Source organism: Acipenser ruthenus, chromosome 6, assembly GCF_902713425.1.
Source record: "Acipenser ruthenus chromosome 6, fAciRut3.2 maternal haplotype, whole genome shotgun sequence".
In the NCBI taxonomy this organism is placed as follows: Eukaryota; Metazoa; Chordata; class Actinopteri; order Acipenseriformes; family Acipenseridae; genus Acipenser; species Acipenser ruthenus.
This window is the reverse complement of record NC_081194.1, coordinates 13,301,197-13,315,731: the sequence shown is the minus strand read 5'-3', so window position 1 is coordinate 13,315,731 and position 14,535 is coordinate 13,301,197. Positions and strand designations below refer to the sequence as shown.

The following is a 14,535-nucleotide window of genomic DNA, read 5'->3' as shown; positions in this document are numbered from 1 at the left end:
ATATTTGAAGACTATCTATTTGGGAATACCAAGCTGTATCTTAAGCAATAGCCTATAGCCAGATCTCATGCACATTTCAAATCCCAATGTGTTCCACCTAATAAAGTACCTGATAATTGTATCTCAAACCAAACCATGTCTGCTTTAAAGTCCAAAAAGTTATGTCAATACATTATTTTTATTGACCTTTGAATTAATTCATCAGGCAGTGTGCCAATCCAATTAAATTTGTTCACTTAATGTTAAATAATGGTTATAAAGCTTTAATGGAAAGCTGTAATACTTCAGTATCTGAATTTCAGATTTGCAGAATTACAATCTGATCAATCCCTTTCTTGACTATATATTGCACTGGATCTCATCCTAGCAGCTGAGTTAATAATATTGATATCAGCTTTAGACAAACTTACCTCTCAACTAGAGTGATTGGTCTTTATTTGAATAGTAAGATGCTTGTTTTTTGAATTGTGATTTTAGTGGTTCACATCCATATCTTGCCTCTCTATTCGATTTAGTCTGGTGACATGCCAAATCATTACAGTATCTCTTTTTATCAGGTAAAAATGAAGTGTACAGTATAATTCTTTCAGATGGTACCATACAGTATATTTTTTATAACAAAAAAAAAACCAAAAAAACTACCTAGGTTGCATTTACGACATATTTATATTTAATGGACATTTCTATTGCATTTGAACTGTAATTTGTTTATTTGTTTGACAACAGTGAAAATACAGTAGTTTACAGAACTCTGGAATTGAGTTAGAATAATAAAAAGGTACAAAAGCCTTAATGACTATGTAAATATTGGTTCCCACCTTGAATCCTAAAATTATGTTTACAATACACTTCACTACTGTACTTACTGTACTGGGAACTCACCTTGTCATTTAGCAGAAAATTAAAAGCATATGTGGCTGCTAGAGCGTTACTGGCAAGTAGGTTTTGTAATCAGAGAAGATGGCTCGATGAGAAGAAGAACACACGAGAAAACAAACTTGGCAACACATTATAATATGTGACAGTTCCTATAAATAAGTGTGGAATTTATCACAGATTAATATTTACATATGGTAATTAGAATGAAATACTTACTAATACTTAAATATGTGTACTGTAATACCACAATTTCCACTGCTCATTTTTAATGGCTGGTTTTACAGACAGCAATTAGTGCTTTGACTACCTAATATGAACTGTGAATGTGTCTTTTGGTGGCTGGGTATGAAATGAGTCTGGTGGTTTCTGCTTGGTTATCAGTAGACAGTCCACGACACCTTTTGGCAGAAATTGAAAATTGGCAACATTGCTTCTGAAGGCATGATCGTCATAAACTAAGATATCATGCTATGTCTGCTCTCTTCAGTCTCCAGCACACCACTCATCACATAATGTTATGAACTTAAAGTAAATTCCCAAAGGGCCTTTATAGCTTAATCTGTTAGATAAATTATGTAATCTACTGTATACTAATACCAGTATTTGCATATTTAGTTTCAGCAAAAACCTTGATCATTTGTCTTCATGACCAGTGGAAAAGGCTGGCTGAAATTATTCATCTCAAAACATGGATCTTCTTGACAAAGTGGATATCCGGCAGTAGTGATACAACTGTTCTTACAGTTCCAAGGTTGTTTCTTTTCACAGCTGTCTTCACCCCATTTCTGCTCAAAGTCCTGCTTAAGTCCTGGGAGAGCAGCTCTTTTTTCTGACATGGTATAACTATTCTGTAATGGAGTATCTAGGAAGTTTTGTGAAGCCGCAGCTTCATAAGGATAGTTTCCAGAACCATGTGCGTAGCCAAGGACGGGCTTGCTTGGGCATACATTCAGCGAGCTAATAATCCTACTCCAGTTGTCTCCGTATTCATAGTTAGAATCACAGGTTTTCATGCTTCCAGTTAAGTTCCCAGAACCGTAATTTCCAGCTGCATACTGCAGACATCTGCCATAGTATCTGCCAATGTCATCCATGTCAGATGAACCGTCCACCGTGGAAGGAGTTTTTCCAAAGTTGAAACCACTTGGGTAAGGAATGCAAAGACTGTCTGCAATCTCATTCTGGAAGTGGTCTCCTAAATGGGATGAAGTGGCAGGGGGAAATGCTTCTTGGCTTGGTATTATACCTGCAAAAGGCTGAATTGGAGAAGATATCGGAGGATTATTTATAAAGTATTTAGTGATATTCTGTAATTGTTTGAGGGGTACTTTAGTTGTCCCTTTTCATCAAAGCCTTCTTTTCTGGTGACATTAATAAAGTATACATTATTCTTTTTATTATTATTACAGATATTATTATTTAAATAAGAAAAGTGTGCAGAGCAGGATTAAAGGGGGCCCTCCACTGTTTAAATCACTGAGATGGACCCAAATGTCTATAGTTACAGGTCATTTCAATTCAGTTCAGTTCATACCTCTGAATCCTGGGTTCTTTTGAGACTTGGTGATTTTAATGAGATACTTGCACGTTTCCTGCAAACTGATTTTCTTGCTTCAGCTTCTAATTTTGATTCAGGCTTTGGATGATCATGCAGTCCTTTGGACTAAAACAACAAATAAGAAATATTAACCTCATTGTAAGGACGTTTTTAAAGCATGCATTTGTTTGATCAAAAAAGAGATGTTAGACAGATATAGCAACTTTGTAATTTGAGCTGAGTGTAGTCTGGCTTTTTAAAATTATCTTCACTCATCCAAAAGTGCCTATTACGCATTCTTATTAAAGGTATATTGAATTAATTATGTATGAAGTTGCCGTTTTCTACCCACTGAAAGTAACCCACGTGCATTGTACATATTCTTAAAATAACCATAACAGATAGGGCAAAATGTAATTCTGATAATGGTTGTTTTGTAGAATTGCTGTTTATATTTGTAGATAAAAGCTCTAAAATTAATAATTAACAATAAAGTTTAATTTACATAACAAATGTTTTTGAATAGTAGGTATTGGATTAGCCCTCTTGTTAACCATAAAAAAATCCTCTATCTAGAAAAAATAGGTTTCATGCATTTTTACTAGTAATACATAAGGGTGTTTTTGTTTCCAAAGACATATTGATTGGAGCTTGTTTAGTCACACAACCCACCTGAAAAAATATGTAAGATCCTTCATGTCTCCAAAAGTTGGTGACAGGATATCCCCCGTGACCTCTACAGCACAATAGAGTCAGAGGAGCGTGGCAATTTGGGCATCCTTTTTCTGAAACAATATATTCACCCTTATAAATATACACGCTCAAAGGAGAAAGCACAGGAATTTGACAATGTTCCAGCCCATTTCTGGCAAATAGAACAACATTATCAGCACAGGTTTCATTAATTTCACTGTGAGACACATATCCTAGCAATATATTTTTAAACATCCTGATTGTTTTCAGATTTTATATTATAAATTAGCCAGGGAATAAAATTGAACACTTTCACTTTGACATGAAAAAGAGTATCTGTCCTATGAACGTCATTAGTGTATCCAGATCATGCTACCTCCTGCAACAACGCTGTTTTTATTTTCTGTTCCAACAATAGCCATTCATTTCAATCAGAACATCAGTGGTGTTGCAGGAGGGAGCAAGATCTTGATACGCAAATAAAGTTCATAAGACAAATCGTCTTTGCTGAGTAATGTAAGCTAATATACTGTATATAGCAACAGACCTCTCCTGAGTCTCACAAGCATCTGTACTTACTTTGTTGCTTTTGCCTGGCCTTGTCACAGATGGCAGGCCTCAGGTGTATTTTACTCCCACCCATTGTTGTGCAGTCTTTGCTGCAGACTACCACACCAAGACAGGATTTCTTCAGAATGCGAGCATTGTGGTTGTTGGTGTTTCTCATGGCCCAGCCACTCAAATGTCTCTGTGCGTGTTTATCATTAGAGCTGTAAATGTGCTTCTCATAGGAATCTGTCCATTCCTGGAAGCTGTCTGCCTGCTTCACATCCTTTAGAGAAAAAAAGGGTATGTTGATGATATATCTGCCTTAAATGTTTTTTTTTGTTTTGTTTTTTAGCCCAAAGTGTAAAGTGATGTTATTTTTTAATAACATAAAAAACACAGAAAAAAGTGAATGTTGTCATGTTTATACAGTAGTTGCAGTAACTGATATAAAATAAAGCTGTTTGATAATTCATCTTGTTGAAAATGAAAATGAAAGAACTGTTTTGTAGCTTTTTTTTAGTTCTGTTTCGTTTAGTACTTTGTTAGCTGAATTACTGCAGTATGCAACCTTTTAAAACCAGTGACATTTCTGTCACATGAATTTATTTTTTATTTATTTCTTAGCAGACGCCCTTATCCAGGGCGACTTACAATTGTTACAAGATATCACATTATTTATTTACACACAATTACCCTTTTATACAGTTGGGTTTTTACTGGAGCAATCTAGGTAAAGTACCTTGCTCAAGGGTACAGCAGCAGTGTCCCCCACCTGGGATTGAACCCACAACCCGCGAGTCAAGAGTCCTGTGCCCTAACCACTACTCCACACTGCTGCCCTACAAATACAGAAAGGTATCTAAAATGTAACCCTCTCGTAACTTAGTGAGACTAGGTAGGTCAAATTGGCGTGACATTTATGAGCCCTTCACAGCAAGCTGAGCGTACACAATTTTCCAAAGCAAAACCTGTTGAACAGCACTTGTAAATGTTGACTTTTCATGTTCTTAGAATTACCTGTATTTGGAAACACTCCGATTACATGTCAGCAGTGTTCTCTTGCCCTTTTTACAAGTAATCATGACATTTTTTTTTTTTTTTAATACTTGGAAACTTGTCATAAAAAAGATGTAAACAGATCCTGAATCCTTTGCAGCGGTCGCTAATACTTAATGACTAGTCCTTGTTGCCTTCGACTCTGAACATGTAACTCTCTCTGTGGTCAATTATCAATCAAGAATGACTACTTTGTGGGAAACTAGTGCTTAGGTAAAAAAACAGCACTTTAAATGGGAGGCCCCAGCCAAAGCAGTTATAGTAGTGTGGATGAATTGTGTAACACTTTACATTTTAACTACACTGTAATTACTATGTTCTGACAGTGCACATTGTGGTTTAGCTACAATATATTTAACCAAATCCTTTATAGTTGCCCTGTATTTGCAGTAGAATGTAGTTACAATGCAACTGCAGTGTAATAACTGTGATAATAGCAATACTGCTGCCATTACCTAGAGATATGTAGAGACAATGATCATACAATTACGCTTCAGTTTCCAAACAATTAGTTCTTGATTTAATACTGAAAGGGCCCTGTATCTGAGTGCACTATTCACACAGCACTACCTAATGCAAATGTTTTTAATATATCTATTATTGTATATCAGTTTATTTTTCCATTTCTTCAGAGTATAACTACTTAGTAGGCAATAAAAAAGTCATAAGTGGCTAAACATATATGTGGAGGTAGAAAGCAGGAATGAGGGGCACGTGTGAAGTGGTTTTCCTCACACAGAGTAGGCCCCAGGCTATTTTCCAACCAGGATCCAAATGATGTAATTGTGGTATATACACTAGTTTGAACATTAAAGAACTGGTGTAATGCTTTGACAACCTTCTTATTAGCAAAGCATCTTCCACGTGCGCACATTATCATTTTGCTGTTACAGTTTTCAGGCTTTATTTTTGTTTGAATTTATCTAAAATCCATTCATTCTGACACAAACCTATTGCTAGATGAATATAAAAGGGATAATGAAGATAACCTGGTTATTACATCTTCATTTGTTTGTTTTATTTTGGGTTAAAATTCATTATTTAATCATTGTTATTTGCACACCATTGTTTGCTTTTGTGTTACAATAACCTCTACTTGAGACAGAAATAGGCACCACTAAAAAAATAAATCAGTATCTGTTTGAAATGTGGATTATAAAAATTCCTGAATAAAGGAGCAAATGTTTTTAGTCCTTCATTATGAAAACAGTATAAATCTTTTATTTTTTCTGACTTTTACCTTTTTTTTAAAACAAATAAGATTATAGTGTTGAAAAATGATTAATACATGAATTGATACTAGAAGAATCAACCTACCTGTGGAAGCTTGAGATCATTGATATCCCAGCTCATTCCATTCAGAGGTGTAAAATCACAACGTGGGGCAATCTCATCTACACCTTTTAACATTTTCAGATACAGTCCTGGAGCACAATACAGCACATTGGAAGATTACTGTATCTCAGTCAAGCGTATTTTACAAACTGCCCTGAGTAGGAAGTTTGAAATGTTAAAAGTGATAAAGATATTGATAACATCAGCCAGCAAAACCTGTTCCATCAGCTTACTAAACAGAACATGTTTATTATTTATTTTTCATTGCACAATACGGGTTGGGTAAAGATTAATAGTAAAAAACATGAAGTTGACTTTAGGACAATTTTCTTTTCTAGTTGTTATTGTATGTACTTATTACAAGCCAGATATGAACAAGCATCTAAGAGTTTTGTGTTGCTGTATTTATACAGTGGCTGACATTGATTACCAGGGACTAACCAGGTTTCATGAAATTTCTGGCACAGGTATTTGTTTATAATCATTTTCATTATATATTTTTTTCTAATTCATTCATGTGAGTAAAAATATGTATAACGGTATTGTTCCAGAAAAGACACATGTAACATAAAAATAAAACAGATAAAACAAATAAACGCATACACTGTATGAAAGTATTTATCAAGCAAGTGTAATTGATTAAATATAATATTTCAGGTACACAGTAGTTATCTGTATTTTGGTTTTGGATATATTTGCAGACATTTAATACACAAGGTTATGTATGTGAGCTTATGGCAATTTATCTTAACACTGACAAAATGTAGGATTTACAGTGTAGTATACGTGTGAATCATTTAACAAAGGGTACAAGTATTTAGCAGTTACTACATTTAACCTATCATGCCATCACACTTAACCTGCCATTTACATCTTGTATAAAACTAAACAAATACCTGTATCTCTGTTGCCCTTCTTGACTTTACTTCGAATATTTGAACAAAAAAAAAGACATACCTGAACAATTCTGAAATTAAATCAAATCTCATACCAGACAAAGAAACAATTACAAAATCTGCTAATAGGATAAATTACCTATAACAGTGCTGTTCAAAATGTCTTAAGCAAAAATGTATTTTCATTTGGACTTTAGGCATACTTATGCTTTCAGGAGAATGTAGAAAGACATGCCACAGACCCGTCTAAATTAAAAAAGAAATATTTTAAAAGAATCCGTCACTCCGGAAAGTTTAAAATAACATTTATTGAAGTACAGTATTGTATGTAAGTTCACAAACCTGTGGAAACATACCTCATTTATTTAGCCGTTTCTGGATATGTGTATATTTTTCCACAAATGGGACTGTATCCTTATTCTGCCCACTCTGTCTTGACTTCAGAAGACTCCACAAGTGTCTGCCACAGAAATGCTCACCTGGGCTTTTTCTTTTTTTTTTTCTTACCTTTAGAGGCAAAGCAGCCCAGTGCTCTGTCCAATCAGATTGTGAAGAGCACAGGTAATTGCACTCCAGGTGGGTAGTGACACACAAGCAATCAAGGTCATTTGCATCTTTTGTCAGAATATTGTAGAAAAAAAAAGAAGCCTGTGCCACTTACATGAATCTTTGTACCATGTTTTTCTTTAATGCAATGAGACGTTTTTAAATTCTGTTTCACTGCTGTTTTTCATGAAAGCAAAGCAATGCCGTGTCTCATAAGGGCAAGCTGTATACATTACAGCTACTGAAGATTAATCTTAATTGAACAAGTATGTTAGTAACATTCACCCCCCTTTACAACTGTCAATGTAGAATTAAAGCTATTAGTATGACAAAAAAGGTTGATGACCATGATAGATGTATATATTATAGAATTAAAAATGGCAACAAATTGTTTAATGAAAATTGGATTACGTGGTATTTAAGACCTAGATGTCATTAGGTAAGCAAATGAGGTGTAAGTATCATGATAAAGTATATTAAAATGACTGATTTACAGTATGTGGAATAACTTCTCAAGTTCCATGTAAAAATGTAATTGTGACTGATAGACATCTCCATATATACCCACAAGCTGATACATCTAAAAACATATGTTAAATAATGTTAATACAAAGGTTCATCATTTAATAAGCAGTTATCCAGATGTATGTGAAGTGTGACAAACAGGTGGATATGTTCATGCTAAAAACTGTTTCTCAAAAATGTATATATGTATACACTGTGTGGTCCAGTGGTTAAACAAAGGGCTTGTAACCAGGAGGTCCCCGGTTCAAATCCTGGCTCACTCACTGACTCACTGTGTGACTGAGCAAATCACTTAACTTCCTTGTGCTCCATCTTTTGGGTGAGACGTTGTTGTAAGTGAATCTGCAGCTGATGCATGGTTCACACACCCTAGTCTCTGTAAGTTGCCTTGGATAAAGGTGTCTGCTAAATAAACAAATAATAATGGGTGTACATTAAAAAACTATTGAACTCAGACCATAACTACATACTCAAAAAATGATCTCACACTAAAGGTTACACAGCCTAGAACTACAGATATACAAAACTAAGACAAATGAAATGCCACAAAACAAATGATTAATTTGTGTATAAGGTAACTTATTTCTAGTTTATAAAATGTGTAGTACATTTTTGTCATTCGCAAAAATAGTGAAGAGAAAACCTTTGCCTTTGTATACAGAGAGAACTTTATAAGAAACCTATGACATTGCTAGCCATCTTTTTATTATTGGATTACAATGCTACTGTATCTCTGATTGTGCTTGTGTCCCCCTAACCCCTTCCCAAAGTGTTCAACTGGGGACATCTTAGAAATAAAGATGTGCCCATGTCAGGATATGGATATTGTTCAGCTGGAAAAAGAGGTGAGTCTGTGTGTGTGGGAAGGGAGAGTGGAGTGGGGTGTTGCGAGATCAGATATTGTCCTGCTGGAACCAAAACCCCCTTATCATGCTGGGAATTGTGGACAGAACCGCTACTAGGTCCAGAGCATGTCAGTGCTCCCGTCACTGTAAAGAAGCAGACAGCATACACATGGCAGTAACCATCGAGTCACTGATTTGCTATTCATTTGACCACCTTTTATTTTTAAAGAAAAACTTCAATCCATGTCAATTTAAAGGGCTGAAAAGTTTTAACATGTTTTTTTTTTCTCATGTGTTAGGCGCTTTGACTGATATACTAAGACACTATTGTGGTTGCCCCTGCTGAATTTGATTATCTAAAAATGTGTGTCTGATCAACTCAACCGCACTGGCCATCCCCGGCAAAATATTTTACAAGAAGCAAAGCATAACAAGCTATTCATTTGAAAAACTAACTTTAGTTATAAAATAATGTGCAAATATAAAATAAACCCATATCCATATCCAACAGTGAACCTTCATGCCAGCAAGATTTCACTGCAATAAAATGTCATTCCTTAAGAGAAATGTATCATGTTTCGTACAACAACATGGAGCAAGAGCAAAGACAATAGCAATGGAAGGAAATGGATTCCTCTCAGCCTTAACTGCTGGTGGCTTTTGTAAGGCAGTTCAAAAACAATGTAGAAAAGAGCCATGCACAGATGCAGGCCACTGCACAGGGAAACTCTAGGAATCTTTTTAGTTTTTTTCTGATATGAACAAGATGAAAGTCTTGTCAGTGCTCTCATCAGTTTCCCATGCTTGCCTTCCTGATCTCACCTACAGAACTGATGACAGGTCTTAATTGGTCTCAGGTGCAGGTATTGGCCCACACTGAAAAATGAAGCATCTGTTCAAGTTCTCAAATATAATAAATTAGTAGAACCTTTGTGTGTTTCGGGGGGCTGGAGCTGGAGCTTGTGTCATCCCGCTAAAATAGCTGTCAGTCACCCTATTTAAACTATCCAGCTCCCTAATTCTTGTCTTGCTTTTCAGTTTCCTGCATCCTCCCTTCCTCCTCCACTTTGCTGCGTCATCTGTGCAACAGTCCCCTCGGGGGGCAAGTGAAGCTCACTTTCCAACCTTAGAGGCTGACGACGTCGCCCTCTGAGAGGAAGGTTCCTGCTGTTCAGAGGGGACCCCCGGCCAAAACTTTTCAACTACATTTAGTTTTCCATTCTCCTGCTAAAAGCTATTCATTTGCACCCGTGCCAGTCTCCCCTTTGGCGAGCAAAGCTTGCTCCCAACTTTTGAGCTAGTCATTGACTCAACTTATCGAAGGTGGAGGGGGGGATGACAGACCCCTGGCCCTCTTTATGTGTTTATTTATTTATTCTCTTTTCCAGCGTCAGGCCTTCCATGCAGCTTTGGAGCATCAGCCGAGTCTGACCTCTCTCAATTAGACGTCTCAGTAAGCCAGGCAGACCATAGTTCATCCTCTATCCTTCCTTAGTTTCCCCTTGGGTTGAAGATCCTTGCTTCCCAGCCTTGGAGGTCGATCGGTTCGGACTCACCTCAACTAGGGCGGTTCTCCTAGTAATAAAGGGAACCCCCTATTCTGTTACTAAAGTCACAAGCACTTAGTCTTTATTCTAGTAGTCCCTTTATGCGGGCCTGGCTCCTGCCTCATGAATTACTTTTAAATCAAAAGAACACCCATCACAAACAAGTTATTGATTTTAAACAAAATGAGCAACATGAAGCTATGTTCAAATCTTTTATTTACATCTACTTGTGCTTTACCAGGATACTGTCACCTAACAGATCCCAGTTGCAATTAATTGATCAATTCAGAAGATTATTAAGTATTTCTCATTGCTAATGCACAACCACATGTTGCTGTTTGCTATTGCAATTACATTTTAAACTATAGAACAGTGTGTTCAAGTTTTACAAATGTATTATTTCTTAATACCTAATAGAGCAATACTGGTATCGTTTGTAGTATAAATAAAGATTTCTTTGGTTCCAAGTTGGTAGGCTGGTTTGCGGAAAAATCCTTTAACACTAAGGTGTTCCACCTTGGAAAACTTTTAAACCCACTACATAAGTATGAACTGAATATATATATATATATATATATATATATATATATATATATATATATATATATATATATATATATATAGTAAAGAAAAGAATTCAGATACAAATACATTTAACAACGTAATAAAAACACAACATTTTAATACAGGTGGGCTGATCAAAGGCCCAGGCAAGTTTTTCTGAAGTCTCCATTAAATGATGCCTCTATATCTGTATATTCAGCCAGCTCTGAGAGCTTCTGGGAAATTTCAGTATTTTTTTTATTGGTAGAGAAGAGGGTCATAAGCAGATCAGAGAGGCTACCTTCATTTTAACTCATTTAACTTACTGTTGTATCCCATACTATGCCATGCCGCTGCAGTACCATTGAAGATCATTTAGTAAGAGTACAGTACTGGTGTTCTTCGCTTTGTTTCTACAAGCTGGAACAAATGGTGGTCATTTATCCATTCAACAAAATACAATTAAAACCTAGATCAATCTGGAGATGCCATTGTTTACTTTTACAAGCTATGGCTTTTGAAATGTTTGGCCTTGGTTTAAATTCAATTTTATATTGACCCCTATGTTTTAAAAAAAAATGTTTGAATGGAGACCTACAACATGGTGATGGGGAATGGGGGTTTTAAAAACCTTTTTTTTTACTTTTGTGGTTTGCTATTATGAAGATAAAAGAACATAGTATTCTGTTTAGCAAGAGAGACCAGTTCAACATATGGGTACTTCTGACACCTGGAGCTCACAAGCTTAACCACCATTTGATGCATTAATATCCACTGCCTTAACCTTTTATTGAAGGTTAAACATGTTCTTTTTGTTGTGAGTATTTTGTTTAAATTTTGATTTACTTTTATGTCAAACTTCAAGCTTACATAGTTTAGCAATAGCCAATCCAATGTGAAAAGCCTAAAGAATGTGGGGCGTTGATTGAAATAAAAAATAAAAAGCCAGAACAAAACTATGAAATTAAGCATGCATGCTTATGTGATGGCAGGGCCAGCTCTATACATAGCAAAGTGCAAAAAGGTGTTACCACTGATAAGAATCGTTATTCCCAGCTGTCATGGTTCAAATTTTAAGTGTAAACAAGGTATAAAGGTTTACCTGTTACCGGTAAGTGCTGTCTGTATAAATTAGCTGACTACATGAACATGAAGTACCTTGCATTCTAAAGCATATCTCCAATCTGTTACTGCAGGACTTGAAAATCACCATGTCTAAATAAGCAAACAGAACATCAAGTTCATACCTATAATTCATTTAATTTGAAATAAAATTAGACACCTTTTTTGTATTATTAAATTGTGAAAAAGGTATGGAAGCTGCACAAATGGTATTGAAATATCACTGTTGCATTAATGCCAATCTTCAGGTAAATGAGTGCTTAGACCAGGAGTCCAAGCAGGGGGGTTCACAGATAAGTTTCAGAGGCCACCAAACCACCAAAACACAGACTTATTAGACGTAAGTTGAATTGCAGCAGATATAGGTAATTTACAAACATGTCAGATTAAAGATGTATTTAAATAATACTGTAAACAGGTATTAGTAGTACCTAGTAATACACTGCAAATTAAAATGTGTATTATTATTAGATATTCTATAACATTTATTTTGCAATGAGAATCCTGCAATTGTGTCCGTCTTGGGGTCTGCAGTGGTGAAGTGGTGCAGTGGTCCCATGTCTTTGCCATTCCCTGCACCCCAACCCATTACTGTGCGTGTGCGTGTGGGAGACGTGTTGTGTTGGCTTGTTACAGTAAAGTACATTAAAGCTAGGTCCTGTTTATCTTAGCAGTACTTGGTACTGTAATCTCTTTTAAAGTAAAATGTACTTTAAAAAGGACAGTTATTGTATTTTAGCAAAAGCAAATCCAACCACAGCCTACAAGATCAGTCAAAATGAAAGAAAAAGTATCATAAGTAATATCAACAAAGACATGACAGAGAGGTGAGGAATACGGTCATGTTCTTAAGATTGTAGGACTGACTAGAGCCCAGGTTCATTCATGCAGGAAATGGTTCTGTTTTTGAAATAATACAAAATGTCTCCATATTAGTCATTCTTTCAAGGTAAACTTAGGATGTGATATGAAACAGGCGGTTCCACTAAAGTGTAAAGTGAAGATTGATCGATGAAAAACAAACTATTGGGTTACATGGAGGTTAGAAGCACCAATGAAAACATATGTGAACTTTTTTTGGTAATTCAAAACTTTTTATACTTTTATACTGTATATTATAAATATAACACAGGTAATATTTGGCATGGATACCAGCGTGAGGAAATAACTCTGTCAAGAGGTTTACTACTTTTCATTTTGTCTGTGGCATCTTACTGACATTTTTTTAAAACATGTTGAATCTCAAAGGTTTATAAAATGAAAACATTGAATACATTAAATATCCCTGCTAAGTTCAGTTTCAGAAACTATGAATGGGGATAGCAAACTGGTTCCAATAAGAAAGAGCTGGGTGTGCTTTTAGAAAGAAAATAACAAAACTAACAAAAGCTCTATACTTTCTATTTGTAAGTACAGTAGACTGTCGCTAATCCGATCCAGTTGAGACTGGACTGTGTTCTGATTAGCGCATCACCCAATGGACTCACCATTTTAACAAACAAGCAAAGTCCTTTGGATTCATAGTAAAAAAATATAGTAAGATTTGACACTGAATTGATATGACCACGGTCTTGCTAGTTGGTGTGGGTCTGGTTTTGATATGAAATTGCTCCACCTGCTGGCCAAACTCAACCACACGGCGCTGAGATCATTTTTCTTTCTACTGTCTCTTACTGATGTGGATCCCAGATTTCCCCCTTATCTGGTTAATTTCTTGGTTTCATGAATGTGGAAAGTGGAAATGATTGTCTATCATGAAGGTTCCCACTTCCCAATAGAAGTGGTAGAGGTATTTAAAAATGTACGTGTGTTTTAGGACCCACAACCACATTTTGCTCAAAGCAGGTCAATTATAAGACACACTTATAACAAACTATGTGTTGATTTGATCACAGGATAAGCCACAATTGTTTTCTTTTTTACATTTTACAGCACTCCTTAAAATAAGTATTGTATGTCTGTAACATACACCCCAAAACGTACGCTAAATATTGTAACTGCAATGCCACGTTTCATCACAGTTTAACTAGGGTTTTTCCAGATTTATGCACAAATGTGAAGTCTGGCATACATATATCCAGAATCTGATATTTTCAATAATTTAGGCTAAATAATGTTAAAAGTAAGTTTGATGACAACTGGATAAGGGTTCCCCAGATATATGGAGAAAATACGATGTGATATTGATTAAAGTGTTCTATCCATAAATAAGACAAATGGTGTACATATATGTTTGTGTGTGTGTGTGTGTTGCTGTGATTAATATTCTTGACACGAAAGTATAACAAACCGCGGTGTTCTGGCAATAAAAGCATGTAAGTTGTTTACACAATTCATTTATTGTTGGTAGCTGATACAATGCTTTTTCTGTTCATATAGTTTAAAAAAAAAAGTTGCCAAGTGTCACTTGTTCTTTGGAATCCCATACTTAAGAAAGACTATTGTTGTAATTAAATAAATGG

General features: G+C 35.6%; 1 protein-coding gene across 2 annotated transcripts; it reads right to left on the bottom strand.

Moving 5' to 3' along the window:
- Positions 1 to 652: 652 nt before the first annotated feature.
- LOC117410923 (chorion-specific transcription factor GCMa-like) lies at positions 653 to 7,436 on the bottom strand. Of its 2 annotated transcripts, none has more exons than XM_034017878.3 (6): positions 7,302 to 7,436; positions 6,032 to 6,138; positions 3,689 to 3,941; positions 3,089 to 3,201; positions 2,414 to 2,542; positions 653 to 2,135 (listed from the first exon to the last, which is right to left on the bottom strand). In XM_034017878.3, exons 2-6 carry the CDS (start codon positions 6,122 to 6,124, stop codon positions 1,497 to 1,499), a joined length of 1,227 nt encoding a protein of 408 aa, XP_033873769.1. In that variant the 5' UTR covers positions 6,125 to 6,138; positions 7,302 to 7,436; the 3' UTR covers positions 653 to 1,496. The 2 variants fall into 2 exon arrangements, with proteins under 2 accessions (XP_033873769.1, XP_033873770.1); XM_034017879.3 differs by having other exon boundaries at positions 6,032 to 6,203; positions 7,302 to 7,413.
- Between the last annotated feature and the right edge of the window lie 7,099 nt (positions 7,437 to 14,535).

Coding starts and splice junctions, on each gene's coding strand:
- LOC117410923 (XM_034017878.3), bottom strand. CDS start 6,124: ATGTTAAAAGGTGTAGATGAGATTGCCCCACGTTGTGATTTTACACCT. Junction 3,942..6,031: donor ATGATCTCAAGCTTCCACAG/GTAGGTTGATTC, acceptor TTTTCTCTAAAG/GATGTGAAGCAGGCAGACAG. Junction 2,543..3,088: donor GATCTTACATATTTTTTCAG/GTGGGTTGTGTG, acceptor TTGTTGTTTTAG/TCCAAAGGACTGCATGATCA.